The sequence below is a fragment of the Manacus candei genome, unplaced genomic scaffold (assembly GCF_025592945.1).
Source record: "Manacus candei isolate 608988 ecotype Guabito, Panama unplaced genomic scaffold, ASM2559294v1 h1tg000005l, whole genome shotgun sequence".
Lineage (NCBI taxonomy): Eukaryota > Metazoa > Chordata > Aves > Passeriformes > Pipridae > Manacus > Manacus candei.
In genome coordinates, this window is record NW_026138053.1 from 24082846 (window position 1) to 24110143 (window position 27298).

The following is a 27298-nucleotide window of genomic DNA, read 5'->3' on the forward strand; positions in this document are numbered from 1 at the left end:
GTCCCAGCATGCCCCTTCCCCACAAGGCTGAACCTACCACGGGGAATTGGGTTTAGTAAAATAAACCCAAAAGGACACACCCAGGGATAATCAGGGAGAGAGTAAGCTGGGTAAAATAGCCTGGCATTGGTTTCTGTGCCCAAAGAAGAAATAAAAGTTATGCCCAGCTCTTGGATCAGGCAATACTGGACAGTCAGCATGTTCAATCCTCTCAAAGTCACTAAAACACACAGGTTGTCTCCACAGAAAATTGTCAAGGGATGTTTTCATTTTAAGGTTAATTTTACTTAAAGGGGAAGTGAAGAAACTGTGCTCAAAGTTTAAATGCAAATAACAGAAGCATAAGAATGTTCATTTCTGCTTTAAAAAGATCACCTTTTATTTTAAGTCATTGTCTTTACCAGCAGCAAAGTAATGTGGAGAATCAATCAGCTCATGTATGTACTCATGACATCCCCTGCACATTGCAGGAGGCTAAATACCCAGAAAAACTCGAATAAACCATTTTCAATTGTGACTTTTAAAGAAGCTTCTACAGCACCTAAACCTACCAAAAAAGTCTCAATTTCCCTTTCAGGAGTTTGGAAAACTCCAAAACTGACCTCTTGGTTTAGGGCTACACTGTGAGTTACTAGGGAATAGGCAGCAGGTCTTGCACTGACCTGTATATCCACTTCTGGCCTTGGATTTGTGTTACTACAGAACCCACGACCTTAAGTACAAGTTGGGGGTTGATTAAGAGACAGAGAAAGCTGTCCAGATACTTCATGTTTTATAGAGACTTTTAATAAAATAGGGCAAGGGAAACTGAACACCATTTCCTTAGGTTTTCAGTTAGAAGTTTCTCTGATAGTGTCTCACATTACAGTATAAATTTGTTAGCAATGCCACGGAGACTGCCTTATTTCCTAAAGCATGGCACTCTGCAACCTTCACAGAGTTATTCCCAGTCTTCAGCTAAAATTTCATTACCATATTCTTGTGAGAACAAAATAAAATTAAGCACATTATTTATTAAGCCAAACTTGTAAGAGCTTCATTAATCTTTGATGTCTGGGTCTGCATCTAAATCACAGACCAGATTCTGAACTTCAAGCTTATTTCACCTGAAGCACTTTGGATGCCTTCAACTAGGAAAAATTTTTCCAGTCAGGAATCTTTCTAAGTATGTTGCAAAGAAATTAGGTAGGTAGTACACGAGCACAGTAGCTCTATTATTAGTTCTCTTGGGGATCTAAACATAGATATTTTTTTGTGCACATTTTCATAACCTCCATATCCCAGAATCAAGGCTATCAGGATGTATTGGGACCTATACATAGGTATTCTATTTACATACAATTAAACCCCTGGGAAAAACCCTGTGTTGGAAACCTCCCAGTGATGGCCAATTAAAAGACCACACGACTTATATGTGCGTGTGTGGAATCAATTCCAGGTACAATTAAGTGAAGCACAGTGTTAATGACGACTCATATTCCCAAGCAGAACCTTCACTATCATTACAGCCAATAAAGATGTTAATCATCCTGCAACACAACCCAACAAGTAACTTTCAAAGACCAGTACACAGCCAGACATGCTCCATCTTAGGCAGTTTTAACACTGAACTGTCTCTGCCCCAGTGGCAGCTGCATTCACTAGTTCAATTAAGTTCTTTGTACCACCGTCTCCAATTAAATATTACTTCAGAACAAAAGTATTTTAACTTAAAGTAAAAGAAAAAAACACATATTCCCTTCCAAAAGAAAAGGTTTAGTGAAATAACTCAGTGTTTCCCTCTGTAAATTCATGCTTTAAACTTTTAGGAGTGAGCAAATTTATACTCCAGTCAAATCAGTAGGCAGAATTCACTCAAGTCACCTTAACTCACTGGCACAGGACCCACCCTCTGTAATACCTCATGCACACTTTGTACCCTTTAAACAGCATGACTGAATACTGAAAATACACTCATGCCACATTTCAGCCTGGTGGAAGCACCTGACATGATTACCTATTTTCATTCACTTACCAGTATATGATCCACTCGGTCGCGTTTCTTCCGCCCAAATTTCATCATCTTCTGCCAGTCTGTTTTGTGATTAGGCTCCTTCCTCAGGCTGAACAACTTCAGCACTTCAGCTGCAATGAAGCTCTACAGAACAGTAAAGGTGAGATTTATCACATCCGAGCTAAGAAATGAAAGGTATGCACAAAGTACCTCCCCTAAAAAGTCACTTTATAAAATGGAGAACACCTTTCTGTTTAGCTCAGAGACACAGTGTATGCATCAAAGTTACACTGGAAGTCTCTCGGGCAGCATTACACAGGTAGGACAATTATTAAACTCAAGCTGGGGGCAAAAAAAAGGCACTGACTGCTGTAGCAATCATGAGAACAGAAACTTCCAATTCAACAGCACACAAACAGAAGGTTCTGACAAATCACTTTATGGGAGAATATTAAAGAAAAGGAGAGTGACCATTTGGTGTCCTCGTCCTGTGCCCCTGCTGTCCCCTGTCACACGTTTTTGAAAGTCTTCTCCACTAACAGTGTGATCTAGATACTATTTCTGTCTTTTCTAGACAGTTAACATGCTGTATCTTCAGCAGGTTAATCAAAATATTGCCAACCCCTCCTCAATTTCAGAAGAAATAGTACAGGTGGAAGTCTTCATTTATGTCCTGATAAGCCATATGGAAGGTTCTCGTTTGAGTGCTTTCAGGGAGACAGTTTTTTCTGAAATGTCCAGCCCTAAAAATTTAACCTAGGTTCAGTCAGGCTTTAGCTTTTTGGGGTTTTGTCCTTTCTTAAGCATTACCGTCATTAACAGGAGATCTCCTCTGGTTTGCTAAATACAATGCCCTTGCCAGTCAGATTTTGGGTCCCTCTGGGCAAATCCTGCTGTCCTCAGTGAGGCTGGCACAGGTGTGTATGTATGTCTGAGTAAAAAATCCATCTCATCCCATTTGGCCCAACCCTACCACTGGATCCATTCCAATTTAGCCATACAGAGTTCCATGGAAATCTGCTAAAGCAGCAGCCTGTCAGCATACCAATTTTATAAGATCAAGGTCATCCTGGCAATTCTACACAGAGGACTAAGGTTTAAAAGCAACCAATAACAGCCAAAAGGACAGGGAGGCAAATCTGTTGAGTAAAAATGGATCATTTTGACAAATACCCTTTCAGGTTTGCAGTCTCCTTTCTTTTCTGAATGCATCTCTTGCTGGATTCATCTGTTATGATCTAACGCTTCAGGTAAGTGCTAGTACAATGTTTTTCACCTCACTGTCCATGCACAACAAAGATTTCTTCCTACCTTGATTTCATCCAGATCATTTGGATCTTTGACTCGGCGAAAATAAGCAGATGCAATCCTACATGGTTTCATCCAAATAGGCTGATTTAGATTAGGATCCTCAGCAAAGATTTCCCCGAAGATCTCCCTTGTTAAATCAAATACCACCTTAACAAAGAAAGAAGTAAAAGTTACGGCTTCTGTTGTCCATGGTAAATGTTCAAAGGGCAAGACCAAGGTGCCTGAAGGCTGTACCTTTTTATAAACCTGCTTGTTTATCGTGTCCGTGTCCTGCTCCTGGAGGGAACCACTAAGGTCTGAACGAAGGCTGCAGCTTTGAAGATCGTGGCCCAGCTCCCTGAGCTTCCAGAGTTCCTCAGCTGCTGCATGGACCATACCTTCCACCTCCACTGCAGTGTGAGGGACTGCCAGGGGCTCCTCACACGGCTTTGTTGGCCCCTTCTGCAGTTCCACCTGGGGCAGCACTGCCGGCTCCTCGGCTTCCTTCTGCTGGAGCTTACGGGAACTCAGGCCATAGTCCTCATCAAACCAGTCCTGATCATCTCCCAGCACACTCAGGAACTCACGGTTGAGCTCGAGCTCTGCCAGTCTCTTGGCAAGCTCTTCCTGACCACTGGCACCAAACACTGGACTCTCCTGTGAATTAAGATCCACAGAATAAATATGAAAGGGTGTCTGTCACACCATTGTCTAACTCAGGTTAAGTTTTTAAATGCTTTACTGATGTAGTTGGCAGCACATGCACAAATACTCAGGCAAATTAAGAAATAGCTCACAGGAAAATTAAGAATGTTTTGAATCAAATACCTGGGGTTCCTTGAATACTTTCGGGGGTTCCTACAGACCTTAAAAGGCTGAGCATCCTGCTCACTGTTTGTCCTGTTTATGAAAGGCTGACTGGTTTAAAGACTGATAATGGGACACACAATTTTTCATTTCACTCACCAGCAGTCTCAGATCTAAATCAATAGCCTAAAACCTTTTAGCAGGTGATGGCTGTTTCAGTGACAAAGTAGTGCCCACACTGGTGAAACAGGCTGAAGCTTTCAGTGGTGACCAAGTACTGAGATCCTTGGCAAAGCAGACAAGTTTGCTGGGAGCTCTAGCAGAAAGGACAAGTCCTATATCTGTACCATTAATGGTTATTCTGGGGAAGCCTGAACTTCCACTACTCATCATATATTAGTTCAGTGGATAGGGCAGGCTGACACCTAAATGACCTCAAGAGCAATTAATTATGTTTGAGAATGACTCTTTCATATTGAGAATAGATAGAAGTAAGTTTAGAGTCTATTTTGCCATTTTTAGAATAAAAACTGAGGGTAAAGATTAAAGACAAATTGAATGTGGAAGCAGAATGCAACTTAAAAGAAGTATTTTTCACTTTCATGTGCCCAACTGTGTCTTTCAGCCTGTGTGGCTACCAAAACAAGCCATGCACTGGGATACACAGGAACTTGTAAGACACGTACATACAGGTAATCTCTACATTGCCCAACAGAACTTGGGAGAAAACCTGGTGCCACACAAAATGCCTTGGATTCAATCATTACCAGTCAAAGAACAATCAGCTCTTAAAATTAGTGCAAGATGTCTGTTACTCACTGGTCTGGGACACATGTCTGGAGAGGAAAGTTCTTCTCTGTCATCTTCCAAATCAGAACTTAGGAAGAAGTTATTCAGTCCGTCTGGAATCTGCTTTTCAACCTGCTGGGATGGGCTACTGGATTCCTCCTTCATGTCACAGAGCTCCTGGTTGCTGAGCTGTATTTTCTCATTCCTGACCTTCTTTATTTGCTGTAACTGATTGACTGTGTCTTTCACAAAATCTCTAAGTAGGCTGTCAGTCAGCAAACTGACCTTTTCCAGTTGGTCTTTTGACTTTTCTTCCTCTCTGAGTGGCAGTTTGAGCTGTGCTTCTAACTGGTTCTTTTCTTTTGTCAGCAAATCCAGAAGTGGAGTTGCAGACTTCTCCACGACACCAGGAGACAGATCATCTAACTTTTCAGCACATTCTTCTCCCAGTGTCTTCTGCCTTTCCAGTTTTTCAGAAAGGAAATCTGAGATGTCATCCAACTGAACAGAGGAAATCTCATCCTCAAGACTAGAAACAAGAGGAGTGTGGGTGGCCTCCTCCTTTACAGCATCCTTCAGATAATCCACCACTGACTGTTCTTGGGCAAATAAACCAGTAGCTACAGAAATCTCCTTTATGCTGTTTGCTTTAGATGACAACTCCTCATCAACCCTTTCCTCAGTTGAAGCCTCTGAAACAGCTCTATCTGCAGGAGCTTTATCCTGGGAATAGTTCTCTATTGCATTTCTGCTCTGGCTTTCATCCTCTTTGCCAGGTTTGGGAATTCCTCTGTCTTTCTGCTCAGCTTTGTGTTGCTTCTCCAGTCTGTCATCAAAGAATGAGTCTTCATCCTTATTTGTGTCTAACTGGCTATCGATACTTTCTGTAATGTGAGAGATTTTCTGAGGAGGAGCAAAGATACCATGTTTCTCTTTGCAATCAAAGTATTTGATACCATCATAAGTTCCATTATTGTTCCCTTCAGGTTTATCCAACTCCACGCCAGCCCAAAACCCTTTGGCAAATTTAGTCAGCCCTTTGAATCGCAACGTTCCAGGCTGGACTTTGCTCACGAGTACTCTATCACCAATGTTGAAATTTGACAAACTATCTGTTTCTTCTGTGATTGCAACAGGGGCCCACAGAGGGGACCCGGTAGGGGACTGTTCCTGCTCCACATCTCTGCGTTCGGTGTTTTTCAGAAGTTCAGTTGGGGACTTGAGTTCCAGCAGCCTCTCTGAATGCATGCTGCCAGAGAGAGACCTGTCACTGAGGCACTCACTGATCTCACCATCGCTGCCCAGGCTGGTGGATCTGCTCCTGCTGGCCTGCTCCCTGGGCTGGGACTGCTCCCTCAGCGACTCCGCGTTAGCGGAGAGAAGGGATCCCTCGAAGTCATCTTTGTAACGCTCCCCAGGAGGTGTTTCTTCAGCTGACATTTGTTTTCTGGAGGAGGATCCTTCGAAGTCATCAAGGTACGATGGCTCTTTTTGAGTAAAAAGCTGCTCTGAAGGCAGATAACCTTTTTCCTCTGCAGATTTACTGAGCTTATTAGGAGACTCCTTTACACTTGGGCCACTTACAGCCTCTTTATCTGCCAGTCTCTGTTCTAGGATTTCTTCTGTAGCATGAAGACTTTCCACGCCCAAATCAAACAGTTCCTTCTGGGAGTGTTTGTTTTCAGAGCAGAGGTTCAGTGAGCTCTCCTGTTCTTTATCTAACATCAACAAGACATCAGAACTCTCCAGAGGCTTAACATGAGAACCTTCACTCTCATATTCCTCTGACTTTATGGATTCCACATCTTCTGTAATCTCAGATTTATGACTAACAGCAGCATCAACATTGGATGCGTTTACCACCTTGTTCACTGACTCAGGGGATACCCTGCTAATGTCTTTTATGTCTTTCAGAAGAGCTGATGAGGGCACACTATTTAAGGAATCACCAGATCCTGCTCTGGAACTCCCTGGTATTAGAACTGAGGAAGCTGTTCCAGAAGGTTCTCCAGCATGAACATCTGTCACAGCCACTGTCTTGGTGTGCACAGACACAGATCTCTCAGATCTTGATGATGCAGCATCTTGAAGGAAAATAACAAGTGAATTTCAGCAGATTGTATAACCCACAGTTTTACTGAAAACTGCAATCACAGGCAACTAAATTAACATCAAGGTTTCTGTGCGAAAATATACAAACTGATGCCTTGGAATATATTTCTGGCTGCCCTATGAACATGAGGAACATTCATTCAGTTCCAGGTTCTAATGCTTTCCTTTTGATACTTTCCTTCTAATACTGTTCCTTGTACCAGTATCCCAAGGTAAGGGCTCAGTTATTTGTTTGCAAGCCACAAATACAACCAGGATTAGAACGGGAGATAATGAATTGATAATGATAAACAGCAAAACATTGAAAAGTATAATAAAAAACCCCTATTCATGAGTTCTTCATTATTTTTCATTTCTTTACTTTCCTCAAGTGATAAAAGAACAGGAAACAAAAGGAAGGAAAAAGGTTGTCACTTAACTATGGTTTCAAACAAACCTCAGCAGGAGTAAACTAGATACTGAATATTCAGGAAACAGCAAAACTAGAATCCTACTAAATAAAACCTGTGAAAACCCAGCTTGATCATTATGGTTTTATGAAGTCTGCATCCCCTCTTAAAACCTCTTCTTGAGTCAAGAAGGAAAAGGTTAAAAAATTTTAAAACAGTCAGTCTTCAAATTCTTCATCTGTAGTTTGGTTTCTTCCAGCTACATACCTGCGTGTTCTGAAATGGATTCCAGAGATGCTCTGGATCTCTCTGATTCAGTCAGTGATTTCCAGTTTTTAGCTGTCTCAGGCCTAAAATTGAAAAAATCAAATTGCATGAATTACAGTTACACCAGAGTGTGTTGGGTTTTTTTCTTTAATAAAAAAAAATGGAAATACAAGCATCTATAATACCACACCAATGATAACATAAACAGTTTGCTTTGTCAACATACTGTGATGTTAAAAAGTAGAAATGGGGGCAGAGAGGAGAGTCTGGTAAGTCCTGGAAAGCATTTTTTTAAAAGACTAATTGAACTTCAGTCTTTTTCCCCAGACAAGAAAAAAAAAAAGAAAAAGAAAATAAATTGGGTTCTTTCTTTTTTTTTTTACTTGAATGCACTAAAATTGCACCATCTGCTGGAGAAAATGAAACACTTAAAATACAGTAGGAAGTGCAGAATTCAGTTGAATTCTCTACCTTTTAAAAACCCAGATTTAAGTTGCAAAGATGAACAGCTGCCTCACACAGTGCAACAGGCATAATGAGTGACCAAAATGGCAGAAGAATTCCTTCAGGTCTCTAATCCATAGAAACTATCTGGCACAATTCTTGCACAAGCAGAAATTATTGTTCAGGAAAAAACTTGCAAGTAGGATCTGAAAGGCTGGGCAGGACAAAAGTGAGATGTATATGATTACAGGCACAGTAGACCTTATCTATTTTGGGTCTGGTGAGAGCAGCAAATAGGTCAACAGAATACTGCCAATATCCAGTGTTTTAAGGAAAAGCAGTTACCAGCTCTCCTTGCACTAAAGCAGCAATCATCACCATTCCAGAATAATCTCAAAAAGAAGGAGAAATCCCAGTTACCTATGGAGTGGTGGTGCCTTGATCTTAGGTTTTTCAGCAGCAGCTGAGGAGAGAGTTTTAATCTGAGGTTTGGCTGTTGGTGATGCCTCCAGATCCTGGCTCAGCTCTGCCTCAGTCTTCTTGATGAACTCATCATACGACTGCACATGGACAACAATCACTGCTGTTAATCTACTAAACCACAACTAAAATTCAACAATCAAAACCTATTAAATTAATGAAGAATGCACTTGGTTTCTCTGTAGAACAATCCATTTAACTTTCTAAGGCTCAACAGTTGCAAATCCTAGAAATTTCAATACTTAACTTGCAAAAACAAGGTACATGAGCATCAACCACTCTTTAATCCAAGATAGGATACTAATGTGTATAAACATATATAAGCCCCCTGAACACTGCCAGTAACCCATTAAAGATATTTTAAAAGGGAACAGCATTTTTGCCTCAAGGCTCTGGTTTATTATCAAAAACAGTTAAATAGCCACAACAAGGCCAGGATGGATGGGGCTTTAAGCAACCTGGTCTAATTGAAGGTATCCCTGCCCAAGGCAGGGGGGTTGGAAGGAGATGATCTTTAAGGTTCCTTCCAACCCAAACCATTCTATGTTTCTATATAACAGCCATGTTTCAATAACAATAATGTGTCTTTTGGAGCTGTTGGTATTTATCCAAGGCTAACAATCTTTTACTTCACCCTTCTTCCTACTGTTCCTAACCTCCAGTTGTTTGATCAAACTGGCTTCCTGGGCCTTCAGTCTCTCCTTTTGTCTCTTTTTCTGCTCCTTTTTCAGCTGGTAAACCACAGACTTCCTTTTCCGTAGCTCATCCTTCAGGGCCCTGATGCGTCCTTCGATGTCACTTTGATCAGAGGTGGTTTCTGAAAAAGTTCAGTTTCAGTCTTTATAAACTTGCACCTCACAAAACAGTTCTGTGCAAAGCAACAGACAGACATTCAGTAAACAAAAAATATGCTCAAAAATGCCAATTACTTTACTGAATATTCTAGAAGGTAAATCACCAGTATGTTTTGGTCAGCTAGCAAGAATAGCTGGGCATTTTGCTAATCCACCTCATTTCTGAATATAACAAACCCCTATAATGAAGGATTCCATCATCAACAGCCAGTAAATGCAATCAAACTACTGTATTCTTTTTCCATTAACAACTGTTGTTAACCATTTAAAGAATAAAAAAACCCCCAACTAAACAAAAAGAATGGAATCTCACTTGCTAATCAGGAGCACTTTGTGATGCCACTGTAATTAACAGCTCCTCCCAAACAGTAAGTGACCACTATGTAATTATAGCATTTCTTGATCAACTCGTAAGGGAAAGATCCGCACATGCTTTCATCTCTGACGACCTTGTCTACGCGTGCATCAGACTGACAGGGCAATGACCTCATTACTACTCAGCTCAGAACATTTGTCTCTTTGCCATGGAATGATTTATTGTGAAACCAGCACCAGCCTGATCGCCTTCCCACCTCTTACACCTTTCTTCAGTGTTTGAAACCAAAGACTGCAGAGACTTCATTTTACAGAAGTTTATTTTCACTGTTGCTTGCTCTACATTTCATAATGGCTTCCTTGTATGGCTGCTGAGTCAGAGCTTGAAAATAACTTTATCAAGGTGCTGAAAAGCATCACTGTGTTGCAAACTCTCTCCAGACAGAATCCCAACACAAATTACTCAGTGTCAATACGTAGGTGTTACATACTCAGTTCGCACAGTAAGTTATTCAGCTGTCACAAACAGTCAGTACACACAACAGAACCTCCTAATTCTTTCTCCACCAAAGACTTACCGATTCAAATAAGCAAAAAACAGCAAGAAAATGCCATCTCACTTGCTAATAAGTATTTTGTGATGCTGTATCAAGTCCACTGTGGAAAATGAGATGTTTTAGAGGCTAAAAGCATGGAAAGGGTCAGAACAGACTTCAAAGCTGAACAGAGTGGATGATGGTGGCTCAGAAGTCCTGTAACCCACATGAGTAACAGACTGGAAGCACTCCAGGGAAAGGGCTGCTGTGTACCACTTCACTTCCAATATGCTCTCCCTCAGCATTTACTGGCAGCCAGCTTGGATACTGGATAAAAGAGTATAAAGAGTCTGTATGGTACCTCTTGTATTTTATAGCTCAAAATGCAACCTTGGATCCTACTTTACTGCACACAGATCAAACCCTCCTCCAAAAATAAAAAGATAAGTCCTGAAGTATCCACTGATTGTGCACAAGGCAGTGCAAGTCCAAGGGGCTCACCCATACTGGCATGTATCAGAGTTGTACTGCTCCTGGAGCCAGGCTGTGCTCAGAAGGAGGTACTTTTAAATTTTAGGACCACCTTAACTGTTAACTCTTGCCTTCTTCATACCTGTTTGCAGGAACCTGCACTGCTTTCTAAAAGAAGAGATTATGTATAGAACTTCTTAGGTTAAGATCTTCTTAATCTGAAGCTATGAAAACTGTAATGGGAAAACACTCCCACAAGCCCTAAACCCTGGCAACTTCTAGGAATGTCTGTCTGCTTCTCTACAGCTGTCTGCATTTCAAATTTACTTGTTAAAAGCAAAAGCACTGAAAAAGCAACTTAAACCCAAGTGGATATCACACTTACCTGACTGTGTCATAGATAAGGATTCATCAGACCAGTTGTGAGATGTCTGGTGAGACCTCACAGGGGAACGTAGCTGTCCTCCAGTTCTGTGGCTGCCTTTGCTGGAGTCTTGCTTTGATAGAGGTATGCTGCTTCTGGGAGGAGACTATGAGAGAAGAAAAGGATAAATAAGTAATTGCAGTTTGAAAATAGGAGATCACTGTCAGTAGGAGCCAGTTACAAGGAAAGAACAGCACGACAAGAGAAGATCTCATAAACAGTGGGACTTACACAACGATCTTAGGAAGAATTTAATCTTTGCTAGACAATAAAACAAAACCCCCAAGAGCAGCAGTAGTTGACTGCTTACTCTGAGTTTAGATTCCAATAAACCTGTTTATATTATTCCATTACCACCTAAGTGAACTGACAACGCTCTGACTCACAGGTGTTCAATACATTGGTGTCATCTTATTTGGTAACAACTGGGGCAGCAGGAACTCCTAGTAAATATATTAATGAAATTGAAAGGACCACTTCATGTAAGGGGTGCAAGATGTCATTTTAAATCAGTGAAACAACAGGGCACTATTTCTCTGAGGCCAGGCAAAAAAATTCAAAGAGCAAATATTCTTCCAAAACACTGCTTAGTGCTTCAACATTATCCCACAAACCTTTCACACACCTTGAACATAACTTTCTGGCACATATCAGACATTTCACCTCACTGTCTTCTCATGAAATTTCCCAAGGAAGTATTTGGAGTAAGTCTAGATGAGAGGGGTTTTTACCCCACAGACTCTGCTTTTTCTGTCTTATTGAGCACAGAGCAAAGTTATCAGGAGGAAATTCATCAAAATTATCATCCAAGTATAAGTAACAGTTGGAATGGAACAACGAGGCAGAATTAAGTAGCAAGCAGACATAAAATGAAACCCAAAGGACCGTGCACGAGGTTACAGCTCAGTTCTTCATCCTGTAGCTATACTTTGGGATACATTACTTGCAAATAAGGCAAAGGAGAAAAACACAGCATGGTTTCCATGGCCTCAAAGAATTTATACAATGGCAACAAGCTCCCCTACAGCTAATTCACACTGGCAAACTGGGTCAGTGTTCCACCACTCAACACCGCATACCTACGGGACGTACGCAAAATGTTTTGCAAGAGCACCCACAAGTTAAAAAATACCTAAACTGTGCGGAAGCAATTCTTCCTCAAGACTTCAAAGGACACGTCTGATCACAATGATTCCCCACAGTAATGTGAAATGGTATCACCAACACAGAAAAATAGATTTAGTTAATAATCTCTGCTTTGCAGCTGGGATGGCTGTACTGACTACTTCTCTGACAGCCTTGTACAAGTGCAGGAGTACACACAGCAAAAAAGGTCACTCACGAGTTTGCCAGCTGAGGTGGAGGACTTGAACTCCTCAGAATAAGCCATTTCTTCATTAATTGTACTCTGATCTGGGCTTTCTGGCTGTCTATGGCCCATGGGCTCTGATGGGACAGACTCAGCAGGCAGACTGCCAAGATCTTCTGGGATAGAGCTTTCACTGTTCAGATGAGAGCAAGGCACTGGAGACTCTTCTTCACTAGCAGTTTCTGAGGTTTAATGAGGAAAAACAAAGCACGTAAGAACTTGCACCATTTTGTACGCAGAGGCTGAAGGCATAAGACTGAAGGCATACTTTATATGCTGCCTACATATAAAGTATTAACTGCTACCAATCCATGTCAAATAAGCATTATTTCACTCACCTAGACATTGATATTGGAATATTTAGCAAGAATAAGCATGTTTACTAGCAAACTATGATTTAAAATTATGATTTGTGTTCAAGAAACGACTGGACCTGGCACTTAGTGCCATGCTCTAGTTGACAAGGTGGTGACCAAAGGCTGGACTCGACCTCAGAAGTCTTTTCCAACCCAAAGAATTCTGTGATAACTGCCTCACTTTCTTAATGATTGCTGAATATTGAGAATAAAGAGGTTTTCGGGATATTCTACCATTTTACAGACAACACACTCCAAAAAGATTATTAGGGAAACCAGTCCTTCCAGTTGACCATACACCAGCAAGAGTCACTATTAGTCTGAAGAAGTCATGGAGGAGCATATAATCTGCAAGCCAGATCTTGAATTTAGAATTGATTGCTTCCTTTACAGTAGCTGCAGAAAACATTTTAATGTTATGATTTCATCATGAGTCTCTCAAATGGCAACGAGCAAAATAATAAGTTGGGTTTTCGATATTCCTGTTTACTAAATTCCGCAGGAGTCACGGCATTACTGAGGCAGCCATGGAGAACTATTCACTGTTTGAGCAAAGGCTGGGAAAAGGAACAACTTCTGAAGCAGGTCTGGGCTCCAATGCTTACTAGTAGATACAACTAATGGAAAGTAAGTGTATTTTCTCAAATATTGATGAGGATTCAGCATTCATGCTGAATTTCTGTTCACTGGAACTTACTGACTCATACATGTATCATCTTTAAAATGTCTTTCAATGCCTGAAATCCACATGACTTTTTTCACTGACAAGTGGTAATAGGCCATGATTTTGAATTCCCTTTGCACATCCAAAGGATGTGCTGCCTGCTTTCAGCAAAGAGGGGAAAAAAGAAAAATCGATTGTTTTGAGAAGAATCCCCAAAGTTTGATTATTTTTCTCTCACTGCAATCCAGTTCTCTGTGGTTCATGCTGAAAGTATGGTCCACTTAACGACAGAACAGTAAAGTTGTATCTCCCAACACCTGGGAATTTAATTTTTCCTCACAATAGCATAATTTATACTAATTACACCCTAGCACACTTTAGCACAGCTGCACATTTCAAACAGTTACGTTGCACTAACAATAAAGGGAAGAAAAACATGTTTTCAATTTTTTTGGAAACAAAGACAAGGGCAAAGCAGGTCCCTGATAGGAGCCATCCTCACCAACAGTACTAAGGCTAACAACGAGAGACACTGTTCATTATTGGGGAAAATGGTTTTAATATAAGTTCAAAGGACTATCAGGAAAAAAATCATGCCATATTGCAATATTTTTGCTTTGAAAGACATAAACATAGTTTAAATTGTATGTAGAAATGACCGGTGGGCTTATGCTGCACTGTTCACTTGGGAAGATACACAGCAAAGGAGAAATACACATTTCACTATGGTGTAAAATAGGGCTAAAAGAACAAGGCAACAGAAGGCAGTAAAGAGTGCAGAAATTGAGATTCTAAGAGTGTCCAGAGAACAACCACCACCAAAACATCGAAGAAGGAAGAAAGTGCAAACCCAAGCAATCGCTGTGACAAATTATGCTTCACTCTTGTCATTTGCATCACTTTCCCCCTCCTCCCATTACCTTTGGGCTCAGTTCTCTGATCCCCCAGCTCTTTCTTGGCTATTTTGGTTTTGAGCAGCTCTTTGTCCCAGGCAGCCAGAGCCTGCTTTTCTATCCGCCGTATTTCTGCTTCCTCTGCATCCAGGCGGCGCTTCCACTCCAGCAACTCTTCCGCGTGTTGCCGACGCTGCATCAGCTTCTGTTCCCGCTTAGTTAGGAACCTGGCAGGCAGAGGGAAGACAATGGGAAAAGAGCCAGCCACACTCAAAGATCCCAATACCCAGATGCTCTGTTGCCACCATGCCCAGAATTGTAGTTGTTCAATTTGTTTTCTAGGATAATATCCGCACTGTCTCCTAGACTTTTGACGTGCTGCTGAAAAAACCCCACAAGAAGACAAGAGATTTTTTTTCTCTGCAGTAAGCAAAGTCTACATCATACTGTAAACACACTGTTTACCCTTTAAAAATCTTCAAAATCATTAAAAGTGCTATAAACTATTCACTAAAATGAACAGAAAAAGCTCCCAATTTCAGGACATGAAAAGTACCTGTGGTATTAAACTGGAACCCTCTAGAAAGCACCGACTGTTTGAAAAATGAACCTTTTTATTAACCCCAATGGCAGACAAATTGTAACTTCATTTGCCCCACAGTTCTTTCCAAATATGTAATTATAAGAGAAGGTGATTCTGTATTAATAGTTCTCCTGAATTACTGGAGCTTTAATCCTTCTTGCTTTAAACATCATCTCTATGGATTCCCACACTTGGAATGTTAATTGTGAGCTGACAGCATCAAGAGAATAAGGATGCAGGACTCTTTCTTCCCAGCTACTAACATATCTCGCTGCTAGTTTAAGAACAGATAAAAAGTAAAGCTCTTGCTGAAAGTTAGCAGATACTTTCTTTGTGACAAGGAGTGATCCATGAAACCTTAGAAATGAGGAAAGCCTCATGGAACTTTGTAGGTATGAATAGGTTTGTGTGCACACACTAGTTCTCTTTGCCAGCTCTTGTCTTATTTCTGAACATGGAAGTAACCAAGACCACAGCACTTAAGCTTTCAGACAGTAAATGGAAGCAAGTTCAACATTAACTGCACACACTTTCTCTGACGTGCCAAGAATGTGAGAAGAGTGTCTATCAATCCATTCATCTTCTACACTGAAAGTTTTAAGATGTCATAGAATCACTCTGTAGAAAATACATGTTCTGCCAGCTAGAGAGCGTTTGCCACTAGTACAGAAGGTGTGGTGCCATAAAAGGCAGTCTTCAAAGATCTGGAATACTTTGATTTGTAAATGCCTTTATAATTTGTAATTTTCAAGCCATCCCAAACACTCAGCATCAAAGTTTTTAAGCTGCAAAGCAGATCATAATCTCATTTGTGCTTTTTAATCCCTCATGTTTCAAAAAAACCTTTAATTTACAGAGACTGGGATGGTCAACTGGCTAATCTACAGGTCTCGCCTCCTAAGGGATATTTCTTGTTTGCTCAGTTCTGTTCCCTGGAAAAGTGAGCTGGCAGTTGATCAGAAAAGATTCAGAGCTATCCTTCTCTAAGACAGAATCAGACAAAGGGAACAAGGGATGACGTGAAGATAAAAGTTTCAGAAGCCAGTAAGACTTGCTCATAACCTTCTTTCTGATGGTCAAAACAAGAGCAGGTGAAAAACAGAAGCAGCCTCAGACTGCCTGGAACATCTGCCACCTTCAAGTTGGCAGATTCCATGAGTTTGTGCATTATTTCATCACTTCCTATAGACAAACATCAAACATAGTTTACTCTTAGGCAAAACTGACAGGTTGGTATCATTAGGAATGTAGACTACCAACAGTAATTGCATTACAAACATGACAGGGACAGTCATGATTATCTTGTGTCTTTCACCAGCTCTATCAAATTTATCCACTTTTACTCTCAGACACAATCAGTTCCAATCAGCCCAGCAGATCATGTATTTGGAGGTCATTATTACAATGATCTCTGCCCAAAATGAAACCTTTTCTTCTTCCTTCACCCACTGTTTGATTTCATCAGAAAGTCTGGATCTTCACACTGGATCTTGAGGGAGGCAAACCCAGTTGAAATAAAATGCAAGAGAAAGGTTGAAATAAACGGATTCAAGGGAGCAGGACTCCTTAAAAGCAGATGTCAAATGAAGTAACCTAGACCACCACAAACAGGAGGAGAATTAATGAAATTACCATGAAAAGAATTACCACACAAGGACTACTGAATAAGAAAGATAAATCAACAGAAGTGATGAGAGAGAAAGATTCCAACAAAAAAACCTACAGGAAAAGGAGGATCAAAGCAGCTTGGTCAAAGATGCAGACCCTTTTAAAACCCTGGGGTTTACCAGGACAGAGCCATAAGGTGGCATATACACTGCCTTAATATTTACTACAGTCTAGAGGGTTCCAGTTCCAACACCAAGGGTACACACTCATCCTCAAAAGCAGAAAAAAAAATGCAAAAGGACACATGGCATCTATGCAGCTGGAAATGTGGGGCAGCAAAGAAGAAGCAGCAGCACTCAGATTACAGCAGCATGATTTCGAAGTCTAACTATTTCTCTGTGCTAACATCACACATTTCATCCATGCATTTCAAATATTAACTTGGAAACATTAACCTGCTGCTCTAACCTGTACCTGTATATTTTTATCCAAGGTATAGTGACTTTAAGCTCAAACTATGTGGTTTCAGCAGCTGTTCTGAAGTAGCAACCAGACAGTGGGAGCAAAGTGAATTGTCTGTGTGCCACTCAGAACACAGTGGGAGTAAGATTAGAGTCCTAGAATGGCTTGAGTTAAAAGGGACCTTAAAGATCACCTCGTTCTACCCCTCTACCATGGGACTCCTTTTACTATCCCAGGTTGCTCCACGCCCCATCCAACTGGGCCTTGAACAATTCCAGGGATGGGGCAGCCACAGCTTCTCTGGACAACCTGTGCCAGGGCCTCACCACCCTCACAGGAAAGAATTTCTTCCTTCTATTTAATCTAGATCTACACTCTCACTCTAAAGCTGTTACCCCTTGCCCTATCACTACAGGTCTTGGTAAAAAGTCTCTCAATTTTTCTTATAACCCCATTTTATATATTGAACAGGCACAATAGGGTCTCCCTGGAGCTCTTCTCCAGACTGAACAACCCCCACTTTCTCAGCCTTTCCTCTAGGAAAGGTGTTCCACCTCTTTTTTTGTGGCCTCCTCTGGACCTGCTCCAACAGGTCCATGTCTTTACAGCACTGGGAATCCCCAAGCTGGACACAGGACTCCAGGTGGGGTCTCACCAGGGCAGAGTAGGGGGGACAATCACCTCCTTGACCTACTGCCATGTCTTTTCATGCAGCCCAGAATACAGCTGGTTTTCTGGGCTGCAAGTACACGTTGCTGGGTCTTATCCAAGTTTTTGGTCCACCAGCATCCTGAAGGTCCTTCTCTGAAGAACTGCTCTCAACCCATTCATCCCCCAGCCTGGATTGATTGCCCTGACCTTGCACTTGGCCTTGCTGACCTTCCTGAAGGTCACACTGGCCCACTCCTCAAGCCTGTCCAGGTCCCTGTGGATGGCATCCCTTCCCTGCAGTGAATTAGCTGCACATTCAACTTGGTGCAAAGCTGCTGAGGGTGGACTCATTCTCCTGTCTACGTGTGATAAAGGTCTGGAAACAGTGAGGCCAGTGTCAAACTGGCCTGAAGAACCTCTGGACTTTCCAGGACTGAACAGAGCATGCTCTATCAAAGAGTCTATCACTTGAGAAATATACAGTTACCTGACCAATTGGTTGTAGATATACAGCTGGAATTTGGGGTGGAGGTTGGGAAAACAGACACTGAGAGAGGCCCAGTGGTGAGACGTAAAGACAGAGAAGAAGTAGTGAACAGGAGAGCAGTGTCTACAAAATAAGGAGGAAGAGTTTACAACTAAGATAGCAATAAAGCCAGAAAGAATGAGAAAAGGATAGCATCTAGCAAAGAACTTTAAAATTAATTGCATTTAACATTGTATAGTTAATACCCAACATCTGCAGTAGAAAAACTATACACTGTTATGCAGAAGGTTACAGAACATACATTTATAACACTTTGTTTTGTTAATGAAAGGCAAGCTTTTTCACACTGCTGTATTTTTCTTTAAATTTTGGAAGGAGTTTTATTGCTTTGATGCAGAATTCCACATGCACCAGTTAACATATCTCAACCCAATCTTTCTCCTGCTATTCTGTTGATAGAGGGTATTCAGTATTAAATAACGTGCTGGTTTTGCAATATCGACAACTTTGCTGGTCTGAAACTTTAAATACATTTTCATTCACCTGGCGAAACCTCAGTAAAATTATTTCTACAAAGGTAAGCACCAGTGAAAGAGCCAAAAAAAAAAAGGAGGTTAAATAATGCATTTTTAAACCATGAGCAATTCCAGGAAAAGTCCGAGATATAACTGTAATTCACATTCTAGCTGCTAATTGGGGTTTTTTGCAACAAAGTACAGACTTGGTCTCAGAATACTCATATATTTCATTTGAAGTACTAACTACAGAAAGGTAAGGCCTATTGTTTTTAACAAAATCTACATAAACTTACAGCTGAGCTTAAAATGGTATTTCTTACAGTATTACCATTTTAAGCTAATTCCTAATGAATTATAAAATTTATAGAAAAATACCATGCTCTATTTAGCTCTACCAACCACAATGCAAGCTAAGAAGCATACTAAGGAAAAGCAAAAGAAAATGAGCATTTAATTAGTTATTGCACAGATCATCATTAAAGTTGCATATGCAAGGAAAGCCAGGGGAAAGTGGTTAATTGTCTTTGACAGAGCATGCTCCTGTTCACATGCAGGCTACACAGACTCATCAGTTAAAAGTAAAACAGAACTGTTCTTTCATTCCCCTTTTAGCAGAAGACAAATATTAAAGCTGCCTCCTAAGTAAGGAAGCCAAAGGATTTCCACCTTGCTGTGGAGCACAGCAAATCCAGCATAGCAGGCTTTCCCAGTTCCTTCCTCTACTTCCTTTGCATTTATCATTCAGCTTTTTCCTTTTGCCCTATTTCACACCCTGATGGATTACTCTCAAATGGCAGCTTCCTACCATTATGCCCCAGAGCAAGTGCCTTACTCTATTAATATTATGTGCTTTACAAATAAGAACATTGAAAAAGATACAAAGTTGGCACTGTTTTTCAGTCAAAACACCTGCCAATGAGGAAGATCAGGTTTTGCTTACACAAAATAATTCTTCCTTTGAACATATACAGCAATACAAGACAAACATAAAAACAAAAATACATGACTACATACATCACAATTTCCACTTGTTCTGCCTCAAACAATTGTTTCAGCTCAAATCCTGCTATTCAGCTTTGAAAAGTACTCTCCAGGTGAGTAATTATTTTCAAACACAAAAGATAATAATGAACTGATGATTAAAATATCTTTAAGAGTAGACCATACTTTATATCTACTACTATCCCTTGTAAGAGTAAAAATTATCAATATGTAATTCCTTCTGCAATCATAAAGTGTTACTTAGAAATGAAGGTACTTGGAAAAAAAAGATTTCAAAAACAGCACTGACAAGACCACTACCTGACAAAAAGTAGCAAAGGAAGTCTTGAATCTACAAGCGTATTTGTCATCTCTTTTAGTATTAATTAATTAATTAGTATTAATTATAGTATTAATTAATTAATTAATACTATATTTCAAAATTCATAAGCTACAGCATGGTTTTTTATTACCATTTGAAATTTGCTGAATCTCAAGTGGAAAAAAATTAAGACCCTCCCTTAACAAAAAAATAGGATCAGAAGGTAAAACTTGTTTTCTCAAAACCCTAGAAGTCAGCCTGGCCTACAGCACACATGCTTTTCAAGTCCCCATCTAAGCCATTTACCAGCCTCAAAAGATATTTTGAGAATTTGCTGCTGTAACGATGGGGTGGTTCTCACATGACTTGGATATGTCAAGAGTTTTGTTTGGGAAATATGACACTTCAGAAACTTGAAATAATCTGTGCTTTTGGCTGTTCTGTTTACCAGATGCTGCCACAAGAGTCTGAATAAAATGGCACTCAAAGCTAGAACACGAAGACCAGGAAATCAGAACCTGGTTTTGGTTTTTCCTACTTACACCAAACCCTCACTTACTTACTGCTACTGGGGTTTATTTTCATCATATACAAATACAAGGGAGTGTGGGAAATGTGCTTCTCAAATGCTTACAAGCCAAGAGGGTGCTAAGGAGTCAAGGAGCTAAGGAGCTTGCCTTTAAGTGGCCCTGCTTGCTTTATGATGTTTTATCCAGTTGTGTTCAGAGTCTCAGGGGAAAAGGCATTACAAAGATCACCCACACTGACTAAAATGCAGTGACTTATCTTGGTTATAAACTAAAAAAACAAATCGTTTAAGCAAAGACTATTTCTTGTAGTAAGTGGCAGAGGCCAGACTTCTAATGGATTAGTCTCAAATAAGAATTTAAGGCTTCAAAATAACAAGCACAGGCCAATAAAGCATTTGTAATGTTTAGTACAGACAAAGTAATTCCAGCACGGAAATGTAGAAACAATTTTTATCTAAAACGATTTAATAGGTGAAATCAGGAGATTCATTCTTGGTTTTCAGACCCAGGGACTATACATATACTTCATTATTTCCTCTGACATCTAACAACCATTTGCAACATTTTTTCAATCTGGGAACCACACAGAGGGAAAAGAAAGCTTTTATTAACTGCCTGTCCTCTCAGTCATACCACCTCCATTCATAAGTTAAAACTTAGAGAATTCATCCCTAGCTAATTTTAATGCAACCAAAATTAAAATTCAGCAACTGGACAATAAGGTAGAAATATCATATCTGACAAGCTCAGTGTCTTTCAGATCTCAAACTCAGTTAGTAGTTTTTGCATAAGACTATTGCTATTGTAACTTATGTTTCAACTCAAAATAAAATTGATGCTGTAATTCCAGATTCTCGCTCCCTGTATGTTTTCCCCCTTAAAATAAAAGAGGAGATATAAAATACAGGCACCATTTTGACCATTTGACTTCAGGTTTCTCATTGCAAGAGAAACTCTGATAAGATGTACCATGAAGCTGGAGCTCGTCCATGTTCCTTGTACCTACAAATATCAAAAGCTCTTAAACTCTCAAAGTTGGTGTTTTTACCAACTCTATCAAGAATATTAAAACCAGTAATCTACAATAAAACCTTGACCACATGACCTGCAAGCTAAAAATGCTTAAATGTCAGTATTCATGCAAGAACTGTAGCCTTTAAATTATTATATTCAAAGATTAATATAGTTTTACTCATGCTTCTAATCAGCTATTTTGCAAGCAATTCAGATCAAAGTGTATTTGATAGCAATACCAGTAATTTTTCTGATTAATGGCCATTTTCCGTGCAGATGTGGGCCAAACCAACTCCTCCTATTAAAATAGCAAAGCTTTGTGAAAGAAAAAAGAAATATAGTTACTTTTCATCCATTCTGCTGCGCATCTTTTTGAGTTTCTGCATGATGCTGCTGGTCTCACTGCTGGAGATGGAGATTGGGGAAGGGCTGCGTGTTTCTGCATCAGCTGGAAGTGGACTAGAACCATTGCTCTGCTTTATGTCATCCTCACTGTGAAGCTCCTGCAATTAAGGGTTTAAAAAATCCAACATTACAAGTTAAGAACATCCCAAAATCTTGTAAAATTTGTGTTAATTTATCTTACTTCTCCCCAGATACATCAAATACTACTTCAGGTAAGTCTGATTACTGGCAGATTTAACTTCAGTTTCCAACCTCATTTTTATTTGACAAAAAGCTTTTTAGTACATCCTTTGCCTTCATAATTTAAGTTCTCCTCTAATGGTATCCAGAACAACAACAAAAAAAAAATCACACCAGAATTCAGTTACCCAAACAGAAAACCAATCCTTCCTATACTACTACCATTAAACTTGTGTCTCCTCAGAATATTGAGAGGAGGCAGTCAGTAACCAAAATCCCATCTTGCTACCTTGTAAAGCAGATGCAAGAAACTTAAGTGTAATGACACTAACACACACACACAAAGCAATAAGTTTTGGGTTTACTGCCTATATTTAGTACTTTGGGGCCTGACAAGTAATCAAACAAAAATAAAAGCCTGAGGACCTGAGCATCAAAAACCTGACATTCCCAAAGTCATTAGTTCAGCTTGAGACTTAACAAAACCATCTACTGCCCAGTTAAAACATTTTGCAACTTTGTTCCAAAGGCCCTTCCTTAAACAATGCTCTAAAGAAACTAAACGCTGCGATGAAGAGGGTGAGACCATCTGAGGCAGACAAAACTTCCAGGTGACAGGTCCAATCCTGCAGCTTTCCACTCCTGAAAGTGTATGGCCGAAGAGGGAAGACTGCAGCTTCTGTGCTGGACACTTACCATCTTGTTTTCCCCTGCAGACTTCAGTTTTTCCTGCAGTTTCATGGTGGTCTGGCGGATTCTCTCTATTTCCTCCTGCTGTTTGAGGATCAGCTGCCTCTCCTTCCGAGCAGCCTTGTTAGCCTCTTGGAGACGCTTAATTTCTGCCTTTGAGATGGAAAAGATTAAGCATAAGAACTGTGACAGACCCCTCTCAAGAACACACTCAAAACTGCCACAATGCCCTTGCTGTGGGTTTTGTAATGACTGCAATTACATGATGAAGTAAGTAGGCTCAACTCCAGCAGCAAAGAACAGGAGATCAATTAATTAATTAATTCTTAGCTTTTACAGTGTCTGAAATGTTTAATGGGTACGTATGGGTTTCAACAGGATTTTCCTATAAGGCAGTTACCTTTTCCTGCTGTAATCTCAGCAGCAGACCACGCTGCCTCTTTCGAATAGGAGGCATCTTATCATCCTCTCCCTTGTCTCGCAAGTGCCTGCAAACAGATTGGAAGAAAGAATAAAAGTATAAATAATTATTATTCTGTATTATTGTAAAGTAATCTTAAGTAATAAGAAAAAAGTGCACAATGGGCCTTTCACTCTTTAAAGTGAAAAAAAAAAAAGTTTCCTCTTCCTAACCTGCAGAAGGGTATATGTCTGTGCTTAATCCTTGACATGCTCTATAGTGAAATATTTTGTACCACATAGTCAGACAGACACAGTTAAAGGGCCAGGTAACATGAGATCTCACAGGAATCTCAGGGCAGAAGCTCTGAAAGGCAGCAGGCTCACCATTTGAGAAAGGCAGACAGAAGGACACTTGGATCACTACCTCACAATCCTTTGTCAAACCCACTATGACAAGAGATTGGAAGATGATGTCTGATAAACAATGGTACTCTCATGCAGAGAGTGAACACAGAAAAATATTACCAATTAAATCTGGCCACCACTGATCAGTAGTGTCACTGGGTACTTCAACTGGCATTCCAGGACAAAGCATATGTTAGGTTGGAAACAAATCATTAAGTACAACACGTATCCCAATTCCCAAAATGTGGCCAGAGTCAACTAAAATTACCTCAGATAACCATCAAGCAAAGAAAGGTGGAACTGTTTCACAGTTTTATACCTTCCTGAACTAAGACTTGTGGAGTAATGGTTGGCAACTACCTTTTCTGACTGACAACAAATCTGATATTCTACTGTTTCAATGAAACATTCCTTTATACAAACCACATGCAATGTAAACATCAAAGCATACTTATAAACTGGGCCCTGTTCTTTCCAAGTGCCAATAACACTTTTATAGGTTACTGATGTCAGAAGATTAGTTCAACCATTGATATTTAGTAAGGGAGGAGTGAGGTGGAAACAAAACCTTAAAAAGTACAAGGAAATGATCAGTCAGCAATAACATATATTCAGAGCTGTCTTACTTCTTCTGGTGTTCCAGCCAGGCTAGTTCAGCCTTGGTCTTCTCTTTCAGAGCCTTCTCCCGGAGCCGAAGCAGAGAGGACTGATGAGCGGCTCGCATTTCCTCCTCCTTCATGTACTGCCTTACCATCTCCATGGTAAACTTAGAGAAACTATCTTGCCCCCCTGAGAATGGCATGCTTAGTTCCTAGAAGGCAGGACAAATGTGGCATGATTTGATAACACAGAAATGCCAAGGCTTTTTTAAATTACAAAGTGTGTGTGCGTGTGTATACAGATACAGACACACACAAAAACAGATGTAGGAAGGGAAGCTGTTTTTTCTCTAAGCTTTGTGCAGACCAGCTCTTTCTGCCCTGGGCTGTGTGACAGTTTTGGGACGTCCCTGCTTCGACCACAAGAGATGAGCCATCCTCCTGTATTTCCTAGCTGTGTGTTGGCATAGGAGGAGGACTTAATCCACTGGGCTTTTATAACCCACCTCAAAAGGTCACTCCTCTTCTCCAAAGCCACAAGGTAGAGGCCTGGATGGACTGTTCCATAAGTCATCACACTTGTACAACAGTGACATACAGCATGATTCATACATCTCTCTGTTTGGGGATGCCCAAAGAATCAACCAACCACAGGGAGGAAAAGAACCCTAAAGCTTGCAAACACAACTAAGAACGGCTCACTTGAAGCTCATCAGCTCAACCATTTCAGCTCAGTTTATTTGACTTAACTACGGTTGCTTGACCTACCTTGATGGATGACAGAGCTGTTTTTTCTGGGGACACTTCCTCGTCAGAATCATCTCGACTACCCCGCTTCCTCTCCAGGTTATTTCTGCGATGACTCTCAGAGGGCAGCAAAGACCGAAAAGATTTTTCTTCAATCTCATCCTCTGTCATGGACTCATCAAATTTCAGAGAATACTCCGTTGCAACAGAAGCAGAATCTGAGGGAGAAATCAGGGAAGTGTCTTTACATACTCAGGTATGCAACATGAATGTAGTTTTACTCTGTCTCATCCCAGTAAAGTTAAGGGGGCAGGAAAGTAAGGGAGGATAACTGCTCTAATGCAGAAAAATCAGTGTTTAGGAAATAGTGATTTCGAGTTACAGGACACCATGAAATACTGTCATCCAGCTTCAAAAGACCTAACAGACTTCTGTACACAGGTATAAATAAATTTCTGGGGTTGCTGAAACATTTGGCACTCAGCCTGCAGGTTCAGCAAGTGAACATCTGGCTCAGCCAGCACTGCAGAATGTAGAATCACTCTCACATGCAGAATCTCAAAGATTCCCATCTCACTGTGCCATCCTCTGTTACCTCTTAAGAGACTACAATTCACGTGGTGTTCAGCTTTCTTGACGCACATTCCCTCATTTATTTCAGAAACTGATTCTGAAACAGCACCTCCTCCCCCCTCCTTCCCCCTTCCCACCTTCAGATCCATCACCCACAAACAGTACAAGCAACCTTTTTCATCCGGCAGGGATAAAACGCTGTCACTGGGCAAGGAATCATCTGCACCAGTGTGAGCCTGGTCTTCAATGCTGCTGGTTATCTTCTCACGACGGGAAAGCTTCTTCTCAATCTCCTTGGAAGATGGAGCTGAAGGGCTCTCCTGGCGGCTGCTGGTGCTACTGTGTTAGCAAGAGAGAATTTTTTAAAAAATTACTCTGCACATTTCAGAATATTTTATTACATTGCTACTGTACATACCATGATTAAAATTCCAGCAATAATCAATATACAATGGGTTTGGGGTTGTTTTCAAAATGCAGCTTGGTTGCTTTAAAATTCCAGGCATCATCAAGCTGCTGATTGACAGTGGGACTTGTTATTCTTATTCTACCTTAAAATCCAAATGGTTTGAAGGTATGCACAACCCCTGCTCATCAATGATGATAAACGATTGCAAACATCTCTCCTTACAGTTTTTATAAGGATGAGCAAGACACCAATACTGCTTTAGAAGTCAAAAGGACTACAGAGGCCAAAATTGTTCCAGATGGTCAGGATCAGAGAAGGGCTGTGAGAAACTTCATGAGACCAAACTAGATCAGGTAAATAAATAGGAAATAAAGAACTTCTTACCTCTGATCACGAACCTTTGATCTTGAGGACTCTGAATAACTATCAAACATGGCTGAATACACCTGTTTTGAGTCACCTGTCTCCTCTTTACCTTGTGATATGGCACCAGACTCACATTTCCTAAGAAGAGGAAGTATTTTTGGGTAAATCTGCATTGCCTTAAACCAAGGAGTAACACAGTTTTCCCAAGCTTTTGTCAGTTTACTAGAAGTAGTAACAGCTAAAATTTCTGCTAAAAGATCATTGAAAGCTTAAACTAATTAAACCATTCCACAAAACATTTAAGTCAGCCTTTTCTGCTCTTTTATACAGAGCTTCACAGAACCAGTAATGTCACCTTTGGCATAAACTGTTAAGGTCATACAGATGGAATCCAAGTTCTTCTTAAACTCTCACTCATTATGATATCTTAAAATTTGATGCAAGAATAGGTGAAGCAAAACATAACAAATCTTACTTCCCCCTTCCCAAGGTGTGAAACATTAAGCAAAACCTGTTTGTGTCAGCTCGGGCCCTCAGTTGTTTCATGAACTCTGAATGGTGCTGCCGCTGGTGGTCAAACAAGGCGGTGACAGGAGCAGCTGGAGCACTGACAGGATCTGAGGTCTGGCTCCGTGCTAACTCTGCCATCTGAGCACAAGGAAGAATAAGGCAATACAATGAGTTTATCAGCATCAAAATGTTTCTGAAAGAGAAAACAGTGATTCTGGCAGGCAGTTTAGTGATTTACTGAACAACTGTGTAAGACGGGTTTATGATGGTTTGTTGTTACATGTGTGTCACTTCTGGTTGTGGAAGTGCACATGGCTCTGTGGATGCATATTCCTCCATACTCTATTCCTCTATACATAATAAATAACAGTATACATCCAAAAATATCCCCAGCACACTGGTG

General features: G+C 40.5%; 1 protein-coding gene across 12 annotated transcripts in view; it reads right to left on the reverse strand.

Moving 5' to 3' along the window:
* Nucleotides 1-27298, reverse strand: part of CEP350 (centrosomal protein 350) — a 71180-nt gene that overhangs the window by 8245 nt on the left and 35637 nt on the right. For 9 of the 12 annotated variants that reach the window (XM_051805475.1, XM_051805505.1, XM_051805495.1 and 6 more), the window contains 19 exons: nucleotides 26897-27033; nucleotides 26404-26523; nucleotides 25783-25949; nucleotides 25059-25255; nucleotides 24318-24502; nucleotides 23285-23372; nucleotides 22891-23037; nucleotides 21955-22112; nucleotides 18245-18367; nucleotides 14481-14680; nucleotides 12514-12722; nucleotides 11133-11277; nucleotides 9228-9388; nucleotides 8512-8651; nucleotides 7648-7730; nucleotides 4910-6963; nucleotides 3539-3940; nucleotides 3305-3451; nucleotides 2015-2137 (listed from right to left, as the gene is read on the reverse strand). In XM_051805475.1, coding sequence (XP_051661435.1) covers nucleotides 2015-2137; nucleotides 3305-3451; nucleotides 3539-3940; nucleotides 4910-6963; nucleotides 7648-7730; nucleotides 8512-8651; nucleotides 9228-9388; nucleotides 11133-11277; nucleotides 12514-12722; nucleotides 14481-14680; nucleotides 18245-18367; nucleotides 21955-22112; nucleotides 22891-23037; nucleotides 23285-23372; nucleotides 24318-24502; nucleotides 25059-25255; nucleotides 25783-25949; nucleotides 26404-26523; nucleotides 26897-27033 — 4986 coding nt within the window. The remainder of the gene's footprint in view (nucleotides 1-2014; nucleotides 2138-3304; nucleotides 3452-3538; nucleotides 3941-4909; nucleotides 6964-7647; nucleotides 7731-8511; nucleotides 8652-9227; nucleotides 9389-11132; nucleotides 11278-12513; nucleotides 12723-14480; nucleotides 14681-18244; nucleotides 18368-21954; nucleotides 22113-22890; nucleotides 23038-23284; nucleotides 23373-24317; nucleotides 24503-25058; nucleotides 25256-25782; nucleotides 25950-26403; nucleotides 26524-26896; nucleotides 27034-27298) is intronic. The other 3 variants (XM_051805549.1, XM_051805528.1, XM_051805538.1) reach the window with 1 other exon arrangement.